Below are 25,604 nucleotides of genomic sequence, written 5' to 3'. Positions count from 1 at the left end.
GTGATGACTTTTGTGAAGGTTCAAAGAGATAAAGTATACAAAATGCTTAGTACCAAGTACCTTGCCTGGTACACAGTAGATGCTCAATACTATAATCTATTCCTTCCTCAAACACACCAGGCCTGAGGGAGTTTTCACTTTACCTTTATGAACTTTCAGGAGAAACTTTTAATACAACAGCCTGCCTGCAAGTGTATCTTTGCTGAAATATCAGCTGGTTCTTTTGTAAAAGTTTGGAATTTCTTTGGTGTTTTTAAACAAGATTTCCTCTCTTAAATGTGCTCATTGTTTGTGTCTTAGATTGCCAAGATTTGATTTGAGTACAGAGTCTTCAAAGCGTTGGTGGGACTAAATATTTTAGCAGATGCTTGCATTTGAAATACTTCTAACCCCTTTCATGTCCAGGTTTCAGTGAATCACGCCGAGGCACTCTTGACGTGCAAGACAAATGTGTTTCTCTTGGATTTGAAGCACAGAGGGTTTGCCTGATGCTTATGAATGTTTACTAATGCAGAGGAGAAATTGAGATGCCAGGTTGGAAAAATAAAAACTTGAATGAGGTGCTTGCTGGGCACCATTCAGGAGTATTGTATGTCTTTGGGTTTTTTTTTTTTTTTTTTTTTTTGATTAAATTCCAAGCTGGCACAATCCATCTGTCTGTTAAAAATAATTAGTTGCCTTGTTTTCTACTTAGAGATGTAACAGTTCCAGATTTGCAAGTGAGAATTCTTTTGCAACATGAGCCATTGTCTGGGGGTTAGATTTTAGGTGAGCAGTGCAGGTTACCCAGTCACATCACCAAGTAAGTCCTCTTTCAGGGAGCATTTCTTTGGAGACGTGCAATTTTCCAAACGCCAATGACTAGAAATAGAATTATTAAATTGGCCTAAAGCAAAGTAAAACTAGAAAAATATCAAAAGTAGAGTTTTTTTAGATCACATTCCTTAATCATAAGCCAATTAAATTAGAAATTAATAATAAAAATATGATACCCTCCCACCCCCAAACCGCTGGGAAACTAAGAAACTCTTCCAAATAAACCTTTGATAAAAGAATAAAGAGAAAGCAATAAAAAATTGCACTTATCCAAATTTTTAGGGCATAGCATATACCCAAAACTTTACTCAAAGGAGAACTTATTAAAGAACTGATAAAGTTTTAAAAGTTGGAATTAATGTAATGAAGAAAAAACAGAGAAAAAGGCTAAATAAGATTTTAAAAGCTGGAAAAAATATACACAGTTAGGAATGAGGAAACAGACACAACCACATAAAGCAGGGACTTTGGAGAAATTATAAGAATTATACATGAAGACTATGCACAAAACTATAGAAACAAATCAAAAATATTGAAGAAATGGACACTTTTATAAGTAAAACATGAAAGATCAATATTGACTCATGTAGAAATTTTAAACAGATAATTAGTATAGAATTTCCAGTTTGTGCTGGTGGTTGTTTTCCATTTGGCATTGGTTCTGGACTTTAAGGAAATATTATTTTTAAATACACTAAAATAAGATGAGAGGATGAGATGGTTCGATAGCATCACTGACTCAGATGAGAGGATGAGATGGTTCGATAGCATCACCGACTCAATGGACATGAATTTGAACAAACTCCAGGAGATAGAGGAGGACAGAGAAGTCTGATGTTTTTCAGTCCGTGGAGTTTCAAAGAGTTGGACATGACTTAGTGACTGAACAACAACAACATAAAACGAGGTAGAAGTCTTCCTCCTTATAACTTGAGGATTTACTGTGGTCTCCTCGCATAGTATGTGAGAGGTATGTGTTGAAAAGAGTGTTTGCACTTTAACACATGTTTAAATGTGAAAGATGGTGCATGTAACCCTGTCTTCCCCACCAATTCTCTCCAAATCCAAGTTAACTTATGCCTCTCTCTGGAGAACAGTGTTCAGAGCTCTCACTGAGAAAATGAAATACATTCCAGCATTGGTGGCTGAGGACAACGAACTCAGTCCAGTCTTCAGGGAGTGGGAGAACTTGGTGCTGCTCACCCTGTCAGCTCCTTAGTGGACTACTTGTGCCAAGACCCCCACTGTGGCCTATGAAAAGCATGAAGCTGCCAGGCTGACTGCTGGTGAGGCGGGTGGCAAGTGTAGCAAGCTTGACTGCTCCTGATACGGTAGTTTTGTCACTTGCAGGGTGCAAATCTATAGCTATTTATTTTATTGTTGACAACTTTAACATTTATTGTGGGACAATCCCCTTTGGCAGAAAATGAGCTAAAGGAATGCAAAGTGTAATGAAAACTTAAGTAGCAAATTTGTTTCTTTTATTTTTTTCAATTTATTATTACTTATAAACTTTAAATTTTATATTGGAGTATGCTGCTGCTGCTGCTAAGTCGCTTCAGTCGTGTCTGACTCTGTGCGACCCCATAGACGGCAGCCCACCAGGCTCCCCCGTCCCTGGGATTTTCCAGGCAAGAACACTGGAGTGGGTTGCCATTTCCTTCTCCAATGCATGAAAGTGAAAAGTGAAAGTGAAGTCGCTCAGTCGTGTCCGACCCTCAGTGACCCCATGGACTGCAGCCCACCAGGCTTCTCCGTCCATGGGATTTTCTAGGCAAGAGTACTGGAGTAGGGTGCCATTGCCTTCTCCGATATTGGAGTATAGCCGATTAATAATGTTATGATAGTTTAAGTGCACAGCATAGCAACTCAGCCATACATATACATGTATCCACTCTGCCCCAAACTCCCCTCTCATCCAGGCTGCCATATAACTTAGAGCAGCGTTCCCTGTGCTATACAGTAGGTTCTTGTTGGTTTCCATTTAAAATATAGCAGTGTGTACATATCTGTCCCAAAGTCCCTAATGTCCTTTCCCCGTTCCTTTGCCCCAGTAACCGTAAGTTTGTTCTCTAAATCTGTGAGTCTGTTTCTCCTTTGTAAATAGGAGATTTATATCATATAAAATTCATTTGTATGACATTTTTAGATTCCACCACATATAAATGGTCATCATATGATATTTGTCTTTCTCGGTCTGACTGACTTTAGTGTGATCATCTCTAGATCCATCCATGCTGCTGCCAATGGCATGCTTTCATTCTTTTTTATGGTTGAGTACTATTCCACTGTATATGCATACCACATCCTCTTTATCCATTCATCTGTCCATGAACATTTAGGCTGCTTCTGTGTCCTCACTATTGTAAATAGTGTTGCAGTGAACACTGGGGTATATCTATCTTTTTGAATTGTGATTATCTCTGGATATATGCCTAGGAGTGGCATTGCTGGATGATTTGGTAGTTCTGTTTTTAGTTTTTAAGCTACTTCCATATTATTCTCCATAGTGGTTGTACCAGTTTACATTCCTACAAACACTGTAGGAGGGTTCCCTTTTCTCCACACCCTCTCTACCATTTACTATTTGTATACTTTTTGATGATGGTCTAGTCAGGTTTTTCTTATTGCAGCCCAGCTGATTTTGAGACGCTCTTGTATGTATGAAACAGAACCAAGATGACATGTCTCCAACTTTTTGAAAACTTTTGTTATCAAGGCAGACATAACTGGGTAATCATTTCTGGGTCATATTTTGACTTTCCATTTATCAATAGTTTGACCACCATGTCACCCTGAACGAATCTCTGGCATAGTTTTTTTTTTTTTTTTTTAATATTTTGTAATGTTCTTAGCCTTATTTCATATTGTGTCTTATTCTTAGTTCTTATATTCAGTACTGTCAATAAATGTTGAAAGATGAGCCCTGTTAGATCCAGCAGAAAAATGTGAATGAAATGGTAGGTCTTTGGAAATGACAAGTAACCAAATTCTCAGTGGCAGAATACCATGACCTTTGCATTAAATTTTTCTCATGGAGAGAGAATGACACCTCTTGCAGAAGTTGGTTTCCCAATACTTGTGTTCTTTCATCTGATTTATTAAAACTGAACAAATCATTAACAAAATTTTTTTAAAAGTTTTAATCTAGGCATATACCCTGAGGAAACCAAAATTGAAAAAGACATGTATCCATTGTTCATTGCAGAACTGTTTACAACAGCTAGAACATGGAAGCAACCTAGATGTCTATCACAGAGAATGAATAAAGAAGTAGTGATACATATCCACAATGGAATATTACTCAGCCATAAAAGGAACACCTTTGAGTCAGTTCTGATGAGGTGGATGAACCTAGAACCTATCATACAGAGTGAAGTGAGTCAGAGAAAGATAAATATAGTATTTTAATGCATATATACAGAATCTAGAAAAATGGTACTGAAGAATCTATTTACAGCAGCAGTGGAGAAACAGACATAGAGGATAGACTTATGGACATGGGGAGAGGGGAGCAGAGGGTGAGATGGATGGAGAGAGTAATGTGAAAACTTGTATTAACCGTACGTAAAATAGGTAGCCGACGGGAATTTGCTGCATGGTTCAGGAAACTCCAACGGGGCACTTTATCGATCTAGAGGGTGGGATGGGGTGGGAGATGGGAGGGAGGTTCAAAAGGGAGGGGATATATGAATACCTATAGCTGATTCATGTTGAGGTTTGACAGGAAACAACAAAATTCTGTAAAACAATTATCCTTCAATAAAAAAACAGAAAAAAGTTTTAATGCAGCATGTAATCAGGATGTCAAGACTAATGGCTGTTACTAACAGAGTAAAGCAGGTGAAAAGAGTAATTTCAGTAGCATCAGAATGAATCTAATTTTTCTTTAATTAATTTTCTAAAAAGAAAATCCATTTGTTGATTTCCTTATTATATAGGACTAGAGTGTATGTTTTATGTGTGTATATATATATATAGTGTTACATATTACATATTATATAATATGTTTTATATAAGTATCTTATATATATCTAGTAATCTAATATGTATATTTCTATATATATATATATTCTTTTGGCTAAGTATGCTTTAGATTTATTTTGGTCTTGCTTTTACATGACTTTAGGTATGTTACAAGTTAATACAATGCCTACAGTTTGGATTACTTACCATTAATGTCGAGATTTTGTTTGCCTGGGGTCACAAAGAGTCAGACATGACCTAGCAACTGGAGAACAATAACAAAGGAAAGTCTGTAATTCAGATTAGGAAATTCTCTCTTGTGGCGAAGGTCAACATGACTGCAAACTCTGGTGAACAATTTATAGTATTATGTTTATCATTGTTCAGAAAGATAAAAAGTGTTTTTGTAGATTGCAGTGACTGGATTTTACTTCTCAGTCCGAGATCTCACATGTTACATCTACTTTTTGTAGTCTAAAAGAAGCAGTTCCTTCTTAGGTTTATATGAGGACTCTTCTTTTACCTACCTTATAAATACTGGTGTTTCTATGGGTTCTCTTATTTGAATTTTTTCTTTTTTTCTCTCCTTTCTCCTTGCTTCTAAGATTAATAACACTTAACAACACTGAGTGCGTTCCTGTTGTGTATCAGGGCAGGGCCATGCTGTACAGCTGAGCAGGTTGTGTAATGTCCAGGAAGTGACATTCACTGCCCCACCTTCAAGACTCATATAATGCCATCAGACACTGTGCTAGCTACTTTACAAACCTCTCACTGAGCCTCACCACAACCTGTGAGATGAGTATCATCATTCCTCTCTTATGCATGAATGAACTGAGTTTTGAATATGTTAAATAACTTGTTTGAGGGCTTCCCTGATAGCTCAGTGGGTAAAGAATCCACCTGTAATGCGGGAGACCCCAGTTCGATTCCTGGGTCGGGAAGATCTGCTGGAGAAGGGATAGGCTACGCATTCCAGTATTCTTGGGCTTCCCTTGTGTGGCTCAGCTGGTAAAGAATCTGCCTGCAATGTGAAAACCTGGGTTGGGAAGATCCCCTGGAGAAGAGAAAGGCTATTCACTCCAGCATTCTGGCCTGGAGAATTCCATGGACTGTATAGTCCATGGGGTTGCAAAGAGTCGGACATGACAGAGTTTTGAATATGTTTAAATAGTTTGTTTAAGGTTACGTAATAATGAGCGGGTGATAGTTTGTGTATGTGTGGAAAGTCCCTTTGTCGCTCTACAGCATGCTACCTTTTGTGGGTGATCTTAGCTCTTGTTAATCTCATTCGTGGTCACCACCTAAATGATGGTAATTCCTAAAAGACACTCCACTCTGGATCTCTGTTGATGGCTTACTGGACAAGTCTTCCATATGTCCTAGAGACACCTCAGATTCTACAGGTTTTAAATCATTTTCCTTAATGATGGCTTAAGGAAAGCCATCCTTTATGGCTGCTTTACTCTTACTCTCAGTTAGTGGTACTGGCAACCTGGGCTCTTCTTTCTCCCTCATCCCCTACATCCAATCAGGGATCAGGTCCCATTCAGTTCTGTTTCTGAGATCTCCCTCCATTTGTTCCTTTCTTTACCCTGCCATTTGCCGCTACATTAGTTCAAACCCTCACTCTAATTCTGCCCTCATCTGCTCTGTCTGAATTATGAAAAGCATCACCCGAAGTCTGACAACTGTAAGCGTTTATACTGGCTTGTGCCTCTGACTGGTTCATCTTTTCCCACCTTCTCCACTTGGCTACTTGAAGTGTCAGCTTTAATTCATGTTCTCAGGGAAATCTCCCTCGATTCTTTTCACCAGCCCCTTTCCTTTAGTTCATGTCTTCACTGTGCTTCCAAAGCACATCATGTTTAAGTCTCTCATATCATGTACACACACACCATAGTACCCTGATAATTGATTTGCTTGTCTGACTCCTTCCCTGGATTGAAAGCTCTTTGAGGACAGGGCCCATGTCCAACTTGTGTCTGTCCTCCTAGCATCTAGCAGCTTGTCTGGGAGGAGATCAATACATGCTTGAGAGGCTGGGGCACACTGTGGATTCATGAGGCGTTCTGAAAGAGTTTTGATTACTGTAACTTTGTCATATGGTTTGGAATCAGGAGATGTGATTTCCCCAGCTTTGTTCTTTCACAAAATTGCTTTGGCTATCTGGGATCTTTTGTAGTCCCATGCAAATTTTGGGATTGTTTGTCCTATTTCTATGAAAAAATGCCATTGAAATTTTGATAGGATTGCATTGAATTTGTAGACTGCTTTGGGTAGGATGGACATCCTAACAATATTAATTCTTCTAGTCCATGAGCATGGAATGTCTTTCTACTTATTTTTGTCTTCTTCAATTTCTTTTATCAGTGTCTTGTGGTTTCAGTATATAGATCTTTCACCTCCTTGGTTACATTTGTTCTTAGATATTTTATTCCAGATCTGAAAGAGTTGTTCACATAATACTATAGTGTTCTACATGTTCATTTAGTCCTATTAAAAGTTGAATGCAGATTTTATAAACTTGAAAATAATCAATGCTGATATTATTTAATTACACAATGTATTTTTTCTTTCCATCTGCCACTTGCAGCAGCAGATAGCATGATTATTGCTTAACCCATATTTTCATTCATGTTAGCAGCAGCTTCATCCCTTATTCTGTTGACAAGAGATTATAGCTTAATTGCCTGGTAACTGAAAAAGTAGACTCTGTATTGAACTTTGGTTTAAGGCACCAAAGTTTTGTACTGGCATTGATGAATAAAGTAACCTCTTAAAAGGTGCTTTGTTTATCTTTCCTGATTCCTGTCCATCAGTAATGTTCACTACACCAAGAAAATACCTTGAGATTGATTATCTCAGAACCTATGATAGGCAGATCTGAGTTTTGATTACTATAACTTTGTAATATAGTTTGAAATCAGGAGATGTGATTTCCTCCAGCTTAGCTCTTTCACAAAATTGCTTTGGCTATCTGGGGTCTGCTAAAGCATTTACACTGGTAAATGCAAAATTTGAAGTTAGACACCTGTGGGGCAGTTTTCATTAACAAATACCTTTTTCATCTAATACAGATTTAGGTCTCATTCCAGCTTTGCCCATACCTGGTTGAAGTTGACCCCTTAAATCTCCCTGGACATTAGTTTCCTCATCTTTAAAGCTAAATGCCTGGGCTAAACTAGCTAGAAGGACTTTTCAAGCTCAAATATCCTTCAGTTCTATTTTTTGGGACTCTGTTGTATGTTCTCTTACTGTAATCTTATCTCCCTTGTCCTCCTTCCCTTCCTCCCCCACTAGAAGATTGGTCCTCCTCCCAACTGAGCGACTGAGCACACACACACACACCCCTACAAGTACTTGAAAATCATTTCCAAAAATACTGGTCATAACCTGTCATTTAGAACTCTGATAATGGTTTAAGTGGAAGTCCATGAAAAGAGATGTTTATCAACCTTGAAAACCTGTTTTTATTAAAAAAAAATCTGCTTTTGTGAAACTAGCTTTTTCAAATGAATTATCCTTTAAATCAAGAGTTTTCTATTACATACAGTACTGTACTGGGTTGAATAGTATCCTCTAAAATTCTTTTCATTACCTAAGAATGTGACTTTGTTTAAAAATAGGGTCGTCATTTGTAATCAAATGAAGATGAGGTCATACTGGATTATGACAGGCCCTAGATCCCATGACTAGTGTCTTTATAAGAAAAAATATAAGAGAGATGTGGACAAAGAGACATGCAAGGGAAAAAGCCATGTGATGATGGAGGCATCAGTGAACCGATGCAGCCACAAGCTTAAGACCAAAGACCGCTAGCAACTGTCAGAGGCTAGGAGAAAGACACAGAGGTTTTTCCTCACAGCCACCAGAAGCAACCAACCCTGCTGACACCCTGATTTTGGACTTCTGGGCTCAAGAACTGTAGGAGAATGATTTTCCGTCGTTTTCAGTCACTCAAACAAAAACAAAACTAGTCCTCCTGTCTGTCCTGCCATCATACACAGAGATACACTGTGTTCTTCCGCACTTGGCTTTGACCTCAAGGTTTTCTTCAACATGGAGAGCCCAGAGGCAGTTTGCTTGTGTCCTTTGGCACCGTGCTGACTGCTGATCCTTCACTGGCAGGCTCAGTATTCCTTCCACAAAGGGCTGCGAGTCCCTTCCTTTTAGGAAGCACATTCCTGACTGTGGTTGCAAAAGTCGAGTGAGGGTGCCGCACAGAAAGGTTCCCCTGTCTGGGCAGGGACATTTCTAAACTGCGACGTTCGACAAAGTTGGGACTGTGACGGTGACCCGTGGGGGTGTGGGGAGTGAGTCGGTAGGTAACCTGTTAAAGACGTCGCACAAACTAAGTGTCTGAGGTTTTGGAGTGAAGAAGACCTCATAAGACCTCCCCCTGCCTCCCCCCGGCCCGCAACACACACCACCCCCGCAGCTTCTGGATTACTCTGTTACACTGTCTTTAGCTGGAGTACTACCTGTTAGGTTACTAAGCAGTCCCTATGTAATTTGTTGGCAAAGCACTTCCGGCAAAATCAGTTTTTTTCCTAAAAGTGTGCCTGTGTTACAGGAGGTCCATGAAGACTGTCCTGATTTGATTTGCCTACGTTCTAATTTTATCATTAGATGCTAAAGGACAAATCAGGTACACGATGTTTTTAGATGAGACGTGCGTGGGGACTGGCTCTACAGAAGCAAGTGTTCTGGCAGGGTGGGAAGGCAGGTCTGGGTCGTTAGAAACAAGAGACTGAAAGGGCTGGGAGGGAAGGGAAAGACAGGTGTCCCGGGAGGACGCGTGCAGAGGAGAAGCAGCAAGTTCTGAAAGCCAGTTAGGTGAAGAAGTGTCCTGGTCTGGGAGGAAGGAAGGATACCAGGGGCTGATGATGCTGATCGTCCTGCCCTGGCTGTCTGCAGCAGGCGTCCCAGGAGGACAAGAGAGAGGTCTTGCTAAGCGGAGCGAGCACAGGAGGGCCGGACTGCTGGGGCGCGCCGGCCGCCGGGTTCGGACAGGGTTAAGACCATCACCTGCAGCTGAAGTGCGACCCAGATGGGAAGTAGGAAGTGCGCGCCTGAGCTTCCTGTATAAATAAACGCACGGCTCTCGTCCCTGCTGCTGCTGCTGCTGCTGCTGCTGCTGGCGGTGCTGCGCCCCGCGCTCTGAGAGGTTCCCCGGGCAGCGCAGCTGCACCCCGAGGCAGGAGGCGGTTCGAGGGACTCCTCCTCCCTCTCCGGCCGGATCTGTCTGGAAGCCCGAGCCCTGTTGCAATCCTGCAGAGCGCAAAGCTGTCAGCCGCAGAGCAGGGCGGAAGACCGAGGGCATGGAACAGCCGTTCCTCCCCGGGGTGCGAGCGGCCCCGGCTGGCGGTGCGCGCGAGGGAGGCTGCTGAGAAGCCCGGCGTCGGCCGGGAGGAACGGAGCTCTCCGGCCAGGTAGGTTTAGGCAGCTTTTAAAGTGCTGCGGGCATTGCAAGACAGCGGTGGGTTGGACTAAGAAAAGAAAAAGGGACGGGAGACTCACTCTGATATCTGGGTTGTTTAGCTTTATTTTCTGCCTCTCGTACTGAAACCATGCAGAATCGGATTCATTCTGAATGCCTGAAACACCTGTGAACTTTACAATAATAGCTCTCCGTTTACAGGCAAAAAGGAACGAGCTTAATTTATTGTAAAACTAGTCTCTGCAGAATGTATTGTAAAATTCAAGATCAGAGCAGACCTCCCAGTATCTACAGCTGGAGACCAGAGTAGGCAGAATCTCAGATACTTACCTTCTGCTGTTTGGGAATGCATGCCAGTAGGTTGATATACCTACATATGGATAAGATGTTATCCGTGGGATCTTGGTCCTACATTCTGCTGATTATTTTGTTGTGTAATTGCTGATAAAACAGGGTGAAACTTTGATCTTCCACTGCTGTTCTCAAGTTGAAGTTAAAATGAAACTGATCCCTCTATCAGTGCAGAAAAGATATCTTTAGCTGACCCCTTCCAGGGTACCTTTTGTTTTTCTTACAAGGAGTTTCAGAGATTCTGTTGTCAGTCCACTCTTGAATGTACTTCTCACATTTAGATTTCTCAGAAATGATTTCCCCTCTGGCAATATGTTCTCTCTTCATGCTTGCACAACAGTCTCACTTTTTTCTTACTTTCTGTTGCATGTATCATATCAAAATATTAGCTAAGGCTGGCGGTAAGGCTGGCAGTGTTCTTCTGATTTGGCATTTCTGGAGGTTTATTTGAATGTTGCCAGATGTGAATTAAAGAACAATGTATCTAACATTTCTGAAGCAGCCAATTGAGGGTGTCTAGGCCCGAAGCAAAATAAATGAACCTTGCCATGACTCAGTTTTTAGGGCGCGGATAAAGAGGCAAAAGGAACCCAAGCCAGTCTTCAGTGAGTTGCTGGCTAAAGTATCGGAGTACTGCAGCTTTCACTGAGATGAGCCTCTTGGCCCCCAGTCCCTTTTACATCTAAGCCCTCTGTTGGTCCCTCCTTCTCCTTCCTCTGTCCTCCCTTTTCAGCCCTAGTCCTTTTCATGGGTAGCAGTCCCTTAGGTATTTCTAAAGGTATCTTGAGGAGGAGAGAGAAGGAGAAGGAAAAATATCTATAACCATCCACAAGGCCACGTGGAGAGAATTGTATTAGGAACTCCAAGGCCACATTTTCATAAAACTCCTGCCTTCCTTTTTGCATGCCTGTGACTGGATTTTATTCTTTGTGATGGGCATAAAGTTAGAAAAGTGGGAAAGAAAATAAATTGTTCCAAAAGGAGCCTCTAATTGGAACTGTCTTGATGAGTAAACAAATTCAAGGTATAGAAAATGTAAAAAGATGTCCTGTAGCAAAATTGAATTGCTTGGCTTTTTAAAATTATAAACAAATAGACAAAAAAAGTCCCTCAACCAACCCCCTCCCCACCCCCCAAACCAATCACCCCAGATAACTTGCTTCTACAGTACTGTGCTGGACATGAGGTTTGAGTGTGGTCAAACACTATCCATTTACCCAGAGTTTTACAAATATTTACAGTCATCTATGCCAAATATCTTTGTGCTGAGCCCCAAAGAACATTCTCAGCATTCAAAAGCCCCATTCTCATGAATGGTTTCAGTTCATTGGCAATTTAAAGGCATCCAGGCTTCCAAACTAGGTCAGCTTAAGAGATGTCTTTTTTTAAACATAATAATTAGTTTTTGGGTCTCCCAGATTATGATCCAGGTTTTCAGAGCCAAACCCTGCAGCAGAGAGGAAAGTATGCTCTATCAGGAAGAAAAGAAGCTTATTTTAGCTGTATAGTAAGACCACCGAGGTTTCTGGAAGCTGTCTTTTGTCTTCCATAATACAAATACTTTTAATCTGATAAATTTATATTTATATTTAAATTTTCCCTTTTGAAAAGTTGTTTCAGAGTGGCTCAGATGGTAAAGAATCTACCTGCAATGCAGGAGACCCACGTTCGATCCCTGGGTCAGGAAGATCCCCTGGAGAAGGGAATGGCAACTCATTCCAGTATACTTGCCTGGAGAATCCCATGGACAGAGAAGCCTGGTGGGCTACAGTCTATGGGGTTGCAAAGAGTCAGACCCGACTGAGCCACTAACACACTTCCAGGAACATTGTTAAGGACACCAGACTCATTCCTCTGTACTGTCTGCACTAGTCTTGGCTTCTGCGTTTCTCCTGGATTGACTTATGATTCTACTTTCTTGTTGAGTGAAGTTCTTAGTGTTTGAAATCTCTAGTTTGAGGTAGAGGTCAGGAGTCATGCGGAACCCAGATGTTGCTGGAGGAACAAAGTCCATACGGTTTGGGGACTAAACCTATTTTGTGCAGCTGATTGCTTTGGAGATGGGAACTAGGCCAAGCTGAGCTTGGGGAGTAGGTATCGGTAGCCACTGCTCCTGAGTACTGAGACTCTTTTTCAGGGATGCCTGTCTTGACTTACTGAAGCACCTTTGATACAACAGATTATCAGTATTTTTTAGCTTTTGAATCGCTGGAAGTGACTACATAGGAGAATCAGGCCCTGAATATGTTCTCTCCTCCATGTACAGTAGAGAAGTTATCTTCTGTGGTATTGAGGAACTGGAGGCTGAGGCCAATAAAGATGCATATGACGTAGCCTCTGTCCTGAAGGAATTTGCGTAGGCTTGGGAGTGACTTTGGACCAGAATGGTAATTTTTAATTCATGTTGTTTTACCTGAGAGTGAAAAATACTTTGAAGTTTGTCATCTCAATGATGTCTTGTCTTTTTGATGTTTCCCTGATGTCACCTGAGTGTTAAGTAATTGGAAGAGGCATAGGCCCACCTAAGTTAATTTATTTAATTATTTCAAGTTTTAATTTGTTTTGTCACCTTTAGGTCTATGTGGGAGGTCTTGTACTAATGTTTTGTTTCTGTTATCATTGGGATTTATTATTTACTTGGTCTATGAGTACTTCTAAGCCTAATGCATTGTGCTAGAGTAGTTATTAAAACATGGGAAGCTGTAAAAGGGTGTGAAAATGGTCAATACTTTTGCAGCATGGAGTGAGAAAGTTCTCATCTGTGACTGAATCCCTTCCTGAGATGGAAAGCACAACGATCTAAGTAAAATATACTTCTCTTATTCACAGCCGGGCATATTTCTGGTTGTATGGCTTGTGGTATCAAAGAACATGCTTTGAAAGCTGTGTCTCATTGGTTTCTCATTCCTCTGCAGTCACGAGTTTGAGTCTCAGACCTTCAGTCAACTGGTTCTTTGTTTTTCTTGGGAAGGTAGAACAAGACCATCTCCTTTCTTTTTTCCTGGACTTGTGGCTGAAGCTGTAAACCCTGAGTATGATTATATGAACCTCTCTGATGACAACCTTCTCAACTAGTTTACTGGTAATAAGTGGGGACTATGTTTAATCACCTTTACATCCACATTCCGTGCGTGGAATTTGATTCTTTGTGGGTTGACCTTATTTCCTGCATTTTGTATTTTCCTGCATTTTATTCCTTGAGAAATTGATTTGGCAGAGACATACAAAAATACATACCCCTGCACCTCACATAGTGTGAGATGGAGGAGTTATTTCCCCTAACTAGTTTTAAATTTGTATCTATAAAATGTCTCTATAAAACTTTTAATTTTCACAGGAGAGGGTAATATTTATACAACCTTTTATGCATTTGAAGAAAACATTTTGGTTTAGATATTCATTCTTTAGTAACTGTAGTTTCCTGGTAATGTCATGACCCAGGAAATCAGCCCGTCTCTTGCTCCATGGGGCTTCTGAAATAACACTTCTCCTTGATCTGTTAATTACATCACTGTCTGACCTGTCTGTAAGTGGCATTCCTTCCTGCTTCTGAGCTTTGTTGTTATACCAAGCAGGGGGAAGAAAATTATTCAGCAGGGCTAGGTGAATAATTGTGGGAGGCCAGGGAACCACTGATTAAAAAAGAGGTGGGCAGGGCACAGTGGTGGGGTCGAGGAGGGACCTATGATGATGAATGTAAAATTACAATGTCAAGAATATCATTGAGCTCTTATTCTCATTTTCATTTCTACCTTCTTTGAAAGTTTTGTTAGGAAATCTGGAAATGGATTTCCACCTCTTGGGCCTTACCTTATAGTGGTGATGAGAACAGAGAAAGAAGGCAAGAAAAAAATAAATTTGCTTTTCAGAAGGGTAGGCATTTTGCAAATGTTAAAACTTGACCTCCCAGAAGTCCCGTACTCCAGAAGGTTTAGAGTAAGCTTATCACAGTATCATGTACTTTGTTGGTCATGACCTCATATTTCTTTCCATAAAGTTCTCCTATATATCATGCCTGTAGCAAAATGTAAAAATTAGATCTGATTACTGTCACCTTAAAAAAATGGTAACCGAGGTGATGGAAGTGTTAACCAGCCTTACTGTGGTAATCATTTTGCAAAACATATCTATAGCAAATCGTTGGGTTTTATACCTTAAAGTTACACATTTTTTTTCTTAATGATATCTCAATACAGTTAGGAAAATAGATCTTATTAAAATAATGTACTTCATGTGTTACATAATTTCAGATAGCAAAGAGACTACATAGAAAACAGTTTTTGATAATATTTACCGTTTCCTTCCTAAGGATGTATCTGTCCTTTTCAGCCACAAAAAAAAATTAATAGAGATATATTTGTATATTAGTTCCATTTTTAGAGAAAAACCAGGTCTCCCAGTTAGAGTTATCATCTTATTACCATCCTGGAACCTGTTGAGATGAAGATGTTAAAACTGAAGAATTTTAAACCGAATATTTTTTCGTTTCTTGATTTCCCCTGAAGGATGCTATGAAACGGTAGGGGAAAAAAGCAGAAGTCCCTTTCCTATCACAGTGATAAACTGTTTTGCAGCAATGCCACCATCTCACAAAGCCTGAGTAGGTTACGTGTGGTCTCTAAGAATTAAGCATATCTTGGGTTTGTTTACACAGTCAGTCCTTCATACTGGTGGGTCCTGCACTGTGGTTGGTGGAACCTGCAGATGTGGAGACACGGGCGTGGAGGGCCAGTGGTACCAGGCCTTTTCATATAAGGAAATTTGGTATCCCCTGGCAGATGCCAAAATTCTTGGATTCCAGGGATCCTGGAACCAATCCCCATAGCTACCTAGGGATCTCATACCACAGAATAGTTTCTAATCTGTGCTGTTGTTTTCAACTAATGATTAAAGTATCTTATGTGTGATGTGTGTGGTGCTCAGTGACGAAGCTGTGTCCAGCTCTTTGTTATCCCATGCACTGAAGGCCGCCAGGCTCCTCTGTCCATGGGATTTTCCTGGCAAGAATACTAGAATGGGTTGCCATTTCCTTCTCCAGGGGATCTTCCTGACTCAGGGATTGAATCCATGTCTCCTGCCTTGGCAGGCGGATTCTTTACCACTGAGCCACCTGGGAAGCCCTGTTAAAGTATCTGATATGTGATGTATCTACTTAATGGTCTTGAGCATTATCCTTTTGAAAAACAGATATAAAATATACTTGAGGAATTGCATTTTTGTGATTACTAGTGAGGCTGACTGTCTTCCCATTTATTCTTGCCCTCTCAAGGCATGTATTAGAACTATTTTTCTGATATTACTGGTTGTACACTGATTCATCTAGTCCCTGAATGGCCAGAGAGTGGGTCAAAGATGCGAGAAAGGAGGAGAGTCACAAGACTTGTCAGTATGGAGATCCACATAAATCCTTGCCCCACTTACTGCCAGTATTGATAGCCCTTGCTACTCTACCAGCCTGCTGGTCTACCTTCCATTCCAGACTGTATTTAGGGTAGAACTTCAGCAATTGGCCAGTGGTTGACGATAGTCAGCACTTTATTAGATTCAGTTAGTACCATTTGAGTCACTAACAGCTTTTGTTGAGAACATGAACCAGCAGTGAAATTAATCATTGCATTGGATAGAAATGCCAAGGTCAACACAATACTAATTTTCAGATTGTGTTGAGCTGGTTGCCTGACATGTCAGTCTTGGTTGATATCGGGAGGGCTTTCCTAACAAGGTAGAAATGGGACCATTGGATTATTGTTTCTTCCTGCTGTGCTAGAGTATTGGCTTCCTCAGAATCTCTCTCCATTATACAGGCAACACTTCAGCCCTACCTTCCCCAGCACCTCCCCTTTCTGAAAATGCTTCCTTTTGTTAGCTCCCTCTCACTGTCAAGCATTCATATCTTTTATGAAAGCTTTTTCAGGGACGACTCAGTATCTTTGACTGGCACATAAACATTTTGACAGCTCTCATGTGTCTCGTCTTCTGTTTAGTCTTAGACTTCTTACCATGGCCTGGAATTAAGACCCTTCACTATAGATCAACTGGATTTTTACATAAGCTAACATTTCTATTACATCAGTAATATCCAGCCCTTTGGTTGTGTTAGCTTTCTTTTTCTCTTTGTCCCTTTAATCTTGTGCTTTACCAGTTTATCCCAGTCTTACAGTCTTTGCAGATGGTGGAAGAATTCCTAAATAGCCAGATGAGTCTCCTAGTAAAACAGTATCCTCTCCAATCACATTATCTTTTTGTGTAGAGGAATAACAGCTATGATTTTGGGTAGTGAAACAGACATAAACTACATTAGTTAAAAATACTTCGAAAGTTGGCTGTCTCACCCACTGCATTTTTTGGAGCAGATTGCTTTTTCAGGCGGCCAGCAGAATATGAAAATTCCTTATACATCCTGAGCTTTCCAGCACAGTTTCTGAAGTATTCCTTTCTTTGGCAATTCTAATGAAAACACAGGAGGGAAAAAGTGACTTTCCTGTTCTTTCCTATCAAAAGGTAGTTACTTCTCATATAATGAACACTTTGTAGTGCAGGAGACACTCAGAGAGTAGCTAGAACTGCTGATCCCCTTTTCCTGGCTTTTTAGTGCAAAATCAGATGTTTTAGAGCACAGGTGGCTCAGATGGTAAAGACTCTCCCCTCAATGCAGGACCCAGGTTCGATCCCTGGGTCAGGAAGATCCCTTGGAGGAGGAAATGACAACGTGCTCCAGTATTCTTGCCTGGAGAGAGCCTGGGCGATTCACAGTCCATGGGTTCACCAAGAGTCGGCCATGACCGAGCGACTAACACTTTCCTTCCTTGCACTAATCTGTTGCGCTGTGTGGTTACTTACAGTTAAGCAGGTAGACATCTACAGTCTGGGTGAAGCCTGCCCTCCCGGTGCACCCGCAGCCTTGCCGCCAACTTCAGAACATTCGAACGTGAAGTCAGCTTGTCAGGTTTTTCTTTTTTCCGTCATGACTCTTACGTTCTCTACCAAAATTCTTTTCTCACTGGGTTCTTAGCATCCAAGAAGAAGCTTAGTCACACTTGTATGTAATAACTGTAAAAGTAATTATAATTGTTACTGTTTTAAATCAAGCTGGAGGATGGAATGTTCAAGTCACTTGCTTGGGTAAAATGTGAAGTATGAGGCAAAACAAGTCGAGCAAGACAGTGAGAGTGAGTCATGGGCGCTCTGGAAGGAAGACTCCTGGAAACCTGGAGGGGAGCGTGTGTGTTGTCAGTGTGCCTATGAGGATGCTCCCTGAGAGGGTCCGTCAGCCTCTGGCCGTCCCCTCTGTGCCTCATGCCGTTCCTTGTTCGGTTGCTAAGGCACGTCTGATTCTTTGCGACCCCATGGACTGTAGCACGCCAGGCTTCTGGGAGTGAGTTCTGCCGCTGGTGGTTTTAGGTTATGGAGACCAGTGAATCTTTTTTTGTTGTTACCTTTTTATTTTGTCTTGGGGTATAGCCGATTAACAACCAATGTGTGATAGTTTCAGATGAACAGCAAAGTGACTCAGCTGTACATAGACATGTATCCTTTCTCCCCCCAAATCCCCTCCCATCCAGGCTGCCACATAACATGGAGCAGAGTTCCCTGTGCTATACAGGAGGTCCTTGTTGGTTATCCATTTTAAATGCAGCAGTGTGTACATGTCCGTCCCAAACTCCCTGATTATCCCTTCCTCCATCCTTCCCCCTGGCAACCATAAGTTTGTTCTCTATGTGGAGACCAGTGACTCTTATTAAGACGTAGGTGAAGAAACAATAGAACATCTTGGAGTTATTCACAGACATCTCAAGTGTAGGGGAGATTCATTTAGAGGACTTTGGGATTCTCCTGATTATTGCTTAAGAGCTGAATTTCTAATGAGTCAATGGTGAAAAGATTTCTTGCTGGATATTCATTTTCTATGGAGTGCAACTATGAGTCATTCATTTCTCAAACATTCATTACCAGTTTTGCCCAGAGTGAAAACCAAGAGGCAGGCTTTTGAACCATGCCTGGTGAAGCCTTCAGCTTCAGCGATGGTGCCTGGAAGACTGCTGAGGAAAAGGTCAAGGGCACCTGGCTGGGATCTTCCTGGTACTGCTTCCATGGGCACTAGTCTATAATTTCTCTTTTATCCAGTGGCGGAGTACTTAAGATTTTGTTTTTATAAAATTCCATTGCTTTAAAACTATTTGAAAACCATCACTTTGGGGAACTGGGGTTATTGTACACAGAAAAATAAATCACTTCTTCTTTGATGAATTGCTTTGAATTGTTCACATCTCAAAGAGATGAAATATGTGCCTTCTTTCCTGTCTCAGTCACAAGTTCTGCCTTGGTTGGAATGCTTGGAATTTTTTGTTTTTTATAACAAAATAAGTCTCTGCTTTGTAAGAAGTTTTTATGTTATACAAAACTTCATATATATATACACACACATATAATACATATACTTTAAATTTATATATATTAAATTTTAAGGCACTTTATTGAGGTAAGATTGACAGACCAAAAACTACATAGTTAATGTACATAGTGGAGAACTAAATAACTAAATATACACCTATGGAACTGCATGATGCCTATGGTTAACAATTGAATTGCATATTGAAAAATTTGCCAAGGATAGATATTATGTTAACTCCTCTTAATCACAGACACGGAGCAGACACACAAACACAACAATAATAAATAAAGGGTACGGGAGGAAACTTTTGGAGATGTTAGATTTTTTCTATTTTTACAACTTTGATTCGATAGCCCATAGACATGTTACTCACAAACTATGGAGTAAAACCTTATGTATATGGCAAGAGACAAGATTAAATTTCAGATGGCTTTGATTTCACACACCTTCCCACCCTGCCTTAAAAGAAGACTGTTTTGAAGACATAACCTTCTAAGAGGTATCCCATTATGTCTTCGTTTTTCGAGTACATTGGCCTGTTCAATGTCTCCTTCTAAAAAATAGTATAGTGTGAGACTGTGAGAAATGAATGACTTTCTTGAAGAACACCTAGCTCTCTTGTTAGGTTTGGAGCAACAGGATTTATCTATTCTCAACAGCTTCCTCTGAACGGGCTGTTGGTGTAGTTGACATTTGTGGTGTGGGATGTTTCTGGCCTGTGTCACTTCCCATCTTCCGTACTCAGGAAGCATTTGCTGGCTGCATTTCTTCTTGCTGTGTGACTTGGGATTTCTCTTTTTGAGGGGAAAAATAATTCAGAATATGTTGTATGAGCAGTGTTGGGAAAAGATGGATGAGAATACGTTGTTGGTAAGATGATGTGTGTTATCAATGAGGAAGTCTTGAGAAGAAAGCAGATAGTAGCTGTGTAAGCATAAACTGGGGACAGGAAAGAAGTAAATCATTCACCTTTACCTGTAACTGACCCTAAAGAGGTTTTTTTGGTTTTTTTTAACTCAAAAATCCTGAATTTGATGTGCAGGTTGTTTTGAATTTAATTTGCTCTTGAATAATAGGTCACCAATAGTTGATTGAATAAGAGCATGGTGTCTTGAACCATATTGGTCTTTTCCCAAGAAATACCTATCATATTGGAAGCCAATCATTGATTAGCTTCTTTTTTAATTTCTTTTTAATCAGATCTTTTACTGCTTCTCAAGGAACGGGTGATAAACCTTAAACACTTCAGGTCACTAGAGTTAGAAACTGCTGACTCTGATATGACACTAAGAAAGTTAATGCAATTAGATCTCATAGATTTTCTATCTAATCCAGTCTGTTTTTCATTCTCTTATTTTAGCACTTTCGTACTAATATAATGAAACTTAAGCCACTGTGAGGCTGTGTAACAAGTGCTGAATATGTAAAATAATTTTTTTTTGCCTGAAAATTGGGAGGAAGAGAGTCTGGATCTTCTGGAAGGAGAGGATATAATTATTTTTGTGGCCAAATTTATCAGAATTGCCCATACTCGTTTAAGGAGGAGGGTTTGGCAACCCACCCAATCTTCCTGCCTGGAGAATCCCCGTGGACAGAGGAGCCTGGCGAGCTACAGTCCATTGGGTCGCAAACAGTCAGATGTGACTGATTGACTAAGCACAGATACTCTTTTAAAATAGTAAGAACTTAAAGATTTTGCTTTTATTTAATCAGAAGATATTATGAATAAAAATAAAGATATTATGAATATCTTTATATGATATTTTAATGATTTTATCTTTATATGATATTTTAATGATTTTCTCTTTATATGATTTTTATATGAATAAAAATAAAGATATTGTGAATAAAAATCTAATGGAAGGGCTTCCATTATAATTTTTGTTTTTTGGTGTAGAAATATCCTTTCCTATAGTCATGCTACTTGTACAGACAGATTTTATTCTTGTACAATTTCAGTGATCTTATGATAGCTATAGTCATGGAATTCAGGTCTCCTTCCATCTTTTTTCCCCTCTCTCTCTCCCCTTCTTATAGCCCTCTCTCCTTGCTCCATCTCTGCACATAATATCCGTCTGTGAGGCAGTTCTGGTGTAATGGGAGAGCACTGGACTTGGCCTCAAAAGATAGAAGTTTGAGTTTTGCTGTGTTGTGAATAAACTCTGAGAACTTTGGCAGATTGTGCAGCTTCTCAGGACCTCAGTTCATCTGTAAAGTGAAGGAAATGATCATTGCGGTTGTAAAAGATTAAGTAAAGCGATGCATGTGAAGGAACACAACACTGATACCATGTTGAAAAAAATTTTTATTGGGATAGAATATGCAAAACAAAATTTACCATTTCAACCATTTAACGTATAATTCAGTGACATTATAATCACAACATTCAAAAGGTTGTGCAACCATCATACTTTCTATTCCCAGAACTTTTTCATCATTCCAGAAACTCTGCGCTCATTAAGTCATGACTCTCCATTTGCCCTTCCTCCAGCTCTTGGTAATCACCTTTCTACTTTCTGTCTCTCTGAAGTTGGCTGTTCTAGGTACCTCATATAAATGGAATCATATTTGCCCTTTTGTGTCTGACCTATTTCCCTTAGCATAATGTATATAAAGTTCATCCCCGCTATAGCATGTGTCAGATTATCATTCCTTCTTCAGGCTAAATAGTATCCCATTGTATGCTTATAACACATTTTGTTCATTCATTGATTGATTCATTGATGGACATTTGGATTGTTTCTTTCTACCTTTTGACTATTGTGAATAATGCTACTATGAATATGGGTGTGCAAGCATCTGTTTGAGTCCCTGCTTTCAATTCTTTTGGGTGTTCACCCAGAAGTGAAATTGCTGGATCGTATGGCAATTACGTGTTTAACTTTTTGAGTGATGTTCTAAGTGTTTTTTGAGTCTGTTCAATTGATCATAGCAATGCCATTCCAAAATGGTGTGTCTGTTCATAGTATTTTAATTTCCATAGGTCACTTGAGTGAGTCAGGACAGTGAGGTCACCTTACATTTCGGAACTCCAGGGATAGCTTGCCAAGGTGGCTAGCTCTCTAGCCCATGGTTCTCAGAAATGCACTCGCTGTAGCCTTAGATCACTGAGGGGGAGGATTTGCTGCGTCCTGATGTTGATTAAACAATAGCTATATCAATGGATGTTTTCTGCCTTGGGCCTTTCCGTAGGGATTGAGGAGACTGAAGGAGGCTGAGGACAAGCTGATGGGCTCAGTGGGTAGGCTCCACTGTCTGACCATGACGGCCGCTGAAAATCCCACACCTGGAGACCTGGCCCTGGCGCCCCTTGTTACTTGCAAACTCTGCCTGTGTGAGCAGTCTCTGGACAAGATGACCACGCTCCAGGAATGCCGATGCATCTTTTGCACAGCTGTAAGTTTTCCTTGATGCTTTCATCATGAACAAATATGAAGGGAAAAATTGTAAAAGTATAGGAGATATTTCTGTGGCTCAGGAGAAGCCAAACTACCCTATGATCCTGCTTGGGAGAGCGATTCCATGTTTGGATAAGATTCCAAATACTGTTTTGAATGCTAAATCTGATAGTTGCTGGGGTTTAGGCAAAGTGTAACATGTGTATGAAATTTAATTATTGGTTGCATAAGCTGTGCCTTTCTATTCTTAACGCTTTAGCTAAGGAACAAAATAGAGACATTTTTAACTTGCCTTAGTTAACTACCATCTGTAAGAAGCTCATCAGGTGTTTTGAATGATGGAGAAATCAGGTAGCAATTTGCTGAATTTTCTTTCATCTCCGTGCTCATCTCCTACAAAGCGCATGGTATGCAACTGTTTTACTTTGTCAAATCTCCTTTTTAATTTTTTTTTTCTATTTTCATAATATTCTGAATGCTGCTTATTCCTCATAATAGATATCACCCTATAGATCTTTAGGGGTGGGCTTGTCTCTTTTAGTTTGACACTTTGGTATCCGTGCCGGTGACCTTGATGGCATGTACGCCTGAAGGTTGATTGGTTAAAGAATGTGCTAAGTTGCTTCAGTTGTGTGTCTGACTCTTTGCGACCCTATGGACACAGTGGTTAAAGAATAAAGATAGGAAACAGACTGATGGGTTCCATGGGATTACTAGAAGTATGAACCAGGTGATCTTGTTCAGATTTTCATTTATTCAAGCATTTTTTGAGCTCTTACTGTGTGCTAGTGAGAGCTCCCCACAGAAAAGACGTGCACGTGGAAGGAACTGCCAGGAGTTTGGTGGAATCTGGGTGGCTCGACGCCGCGTACCGCAGGAGAGCCTCACCTGCTTTAGGAGTGGGAGCGGGCTTCCTGACGGCCATGCTGTCTGCCCTGAAGCTGTAAACAAGAGACTGTAAGCTGATGCCCTTGGGCCGCACCTGGCCTCAACACATTTCTGTTTGTGTCTCCCATTGGGAAATTTCAAATAACGATAAATTTTTCATAAAAAAATGAAAACTTAGTAAGATAAAGCTTCTCTGGGCCTGTATTCATAGACCCAGAACTGAATGATCTTTCCTCTCTTTATGGCACTCACCTCCCTCCTGTGTGTTTGGATCAGCTACCCTTTTCCCCCGCCTTGGAAAACATGATATCACATTTTATTATTGCTACAGCTGAATCAGCTACCCTTTTAAACTAAGGATGGATTAAGAGTCAACTAGGAAGAGTGCTGGGCAACTCAGCATGGTGGAGCGAGGGCCTGATGCCTAAATTACAATAATCACCGTTTAGCTTTGCTTTGGGAAGGGACCTTGTATGGTCCAATGGCTAATTTATTATACAGTAAATGTAATAATCACCAGACAAATGTGGGTTTAATAGCCCTGACTTGTGAGGGAAATCGACCAGTTTAGTTACAGTAGTCACTGCTCAAATCAAGGGGAGTGAGAAGAAAGGAATTATTTAGGAAGTTCTAGAATCATTTATAAAAAGGCATTTTACTAAGCATACTTTAAAAAATAGTTAAGGTGAAATAAATTTTACTCCATATCTTTTTTTTCTTAATTTATTCAACTAACGTGACACATTTTCCAGCTAGTTTATATCAGTTTTCTTAAATTCTTTTGGACTGAAGATTAGAGTAGAGAGAAAGCTTGGAATAATTCTTAGGTAAAAAAAGGAAAGTGAGTAAAATCCTTTCCTTTTGTTTTGAACTGTAGCATCCAAAGATGGCAAAGAATAGTATCATTTATCCCTTCGTTCAACAGATATCTAGGTATCTAGTAAGCAGCATCTTTGTTCTGGGAATTGTTCTAGGCAGTAGGATGTAGCAGAAAACAAAACCCAGCTGAGTTCTTTGCACTTAGGATCTTATCTTCTATCAAAAGAGTTACATGATAAATAGTAACTTTATAGAGTGGTGGGAAATAGGGGCTTAGAAAAAAAGAGCAGGAGGTTAGGGGTGTGGGGCCAGGCTGTTCAGTGATAATTGGGTAGACGGAGGAGGTGGTGGGAAATAGGGGCTTAGAAAAAAAAGAGCAGGAGGTTAGGGGTGTGGGGCCAGGGTGTTCAGTGATAATTGGGTAGACGGGAGGAGGTGGTGGGAAATAGGGGGCTTAGAAAAAAAAGAGCAGGAGGTTAGGGGTGTGGGGCCAGGGTGTTCAGTGATAATTGGGTAGACGGAGGAGGTGGTGGGAAATAGGGGCTTAGAAAAAAAAGAGCAGGAGGTTAGGGGTGTGGGGCCAGGCTGTTCAGTGATAATTGGGTAGACGGGAGGAGGCTTCAGTATGGGTGTATGTGTGTGTATTCTTTACTCAACATTGATGCACAAATTAGAAAAAAATTTCCCTCACAAGTCAAGGGTATTAAACCCACAGTTGTCTGGTGATTGGGCTTCCCTTGTGGCTCAGCTGGTAAAGAATCTGCCTGCAATGTGGGAGACCTGAGTTCCATCCCTGGGTTGGGGAGATCCCCTGGCAAAGGGAAAGGCTACCCACTCTAGTATTCTGGCCTGGAGAATTCCATGGACTGTATAGTCCATGGGGTTGCAAAGAGTCAGACACAACTGAGCGAATTTCATTTGTAAAACTTGTTGTTTGGTGATTATTACATTTATTGTATAATAAATATTAACCATTAATATTAAATATTAATCGGACCATACAAGGCCTCCCAAAGCAAAAATGTGATTATTGTAATTTAGGCATCAGGCTCTCCTTCTACCATGCCGAGATGCCCAACTTAGTTTAAGTAGATGCTCAACTCTTCCTGGAGAAGGCAATGGCAACCCACTCCAGTACTCTTGCCTGGAAAATCCCCTGGACAGAGGAGCCTGGTAGGCTGCAGTCCATGGGGTCACTGCGAGTCAACTGAGCGGCTTTGCTTTCACTTTTCACTTTCATGTATTGGAGAAGGAAATGGCACCCCACTCCAATGTTCTTGCCTGGAGCATCCCAGGGACGGGAGAGCCTGGTGGGCTGCCGTCTGTGGGGTTGCATAGAGTCAGACACGACTGAAGCGGCTTAGCAGCAGCAGCAGCAACTCTTCTAGTTGACTCTTAATCCATCCTTAGTTTAAACGGGTGTTTGTCCTGGTGCTTCCTCATCTTGTCAGCGTGAGTTGCTTTACAGGAAGTGAGGAAATGGCCTTGTCATCACAGGGCAGCTTCAGTTTCCTTTGGTCTTGCTTTGTTT

The 25,604-nt window shown here is 40.7% G+C and overlaps 1 protein-coding gene across 2 annotated transcripts in view; it reads left to right on the top strand.

The window, feature by feature from the left end:
* Positions 1 to 25,604, top strand: part of RNF144B (ring finger protein 144B) — a 159,530-nt gene that overhangs the window by 61,701 nt on the left and 72,225 nt on the right. Inside the window, exons 1-2 of one of the 2 annotated variants that reach the window (XM_019985765.2) lie at positions 9,540 to 10,217; positions 22,161 to 22,364. In XM_019985765.2, the coding sequence (XP_019841324.2) occupies positions 22,197 to 22,364 (168 nt within the window). In that variant the 5' untranslated portion in view covers positions 9,540 to 10,217; positions 22,161 to 22,196. Of the gene's footprint in view, positions 1 to 9,539; positions 10,218 to 22,160; positions 22,365 to 25,604 lie in introns of those variants that run through there. The other variant, XM_070778335.1, reaches the window with a different exon arrangement.

This window comes from Bos indicus, chromosome 23 (assembly GCF_029378745.1).
Source record: "Bos indicus isolate NIAB-ARS_2022 breed Sahiwal x Tharparkar chromosome 23, NIAB-ARS_B.indTharparkar_mat_pri_1.0, whole genome shotgun sequence".
NCBI classification, from domain to species: domain Eukaryota; kingdom Metazoa; phylum Chordata; class Mammalia; order Artiodactyla; family Bovidae; genus Bos; species Bos indicus.
This window is presented reverse-complemented; position numbering and strand designations above follow the sequence as displayed.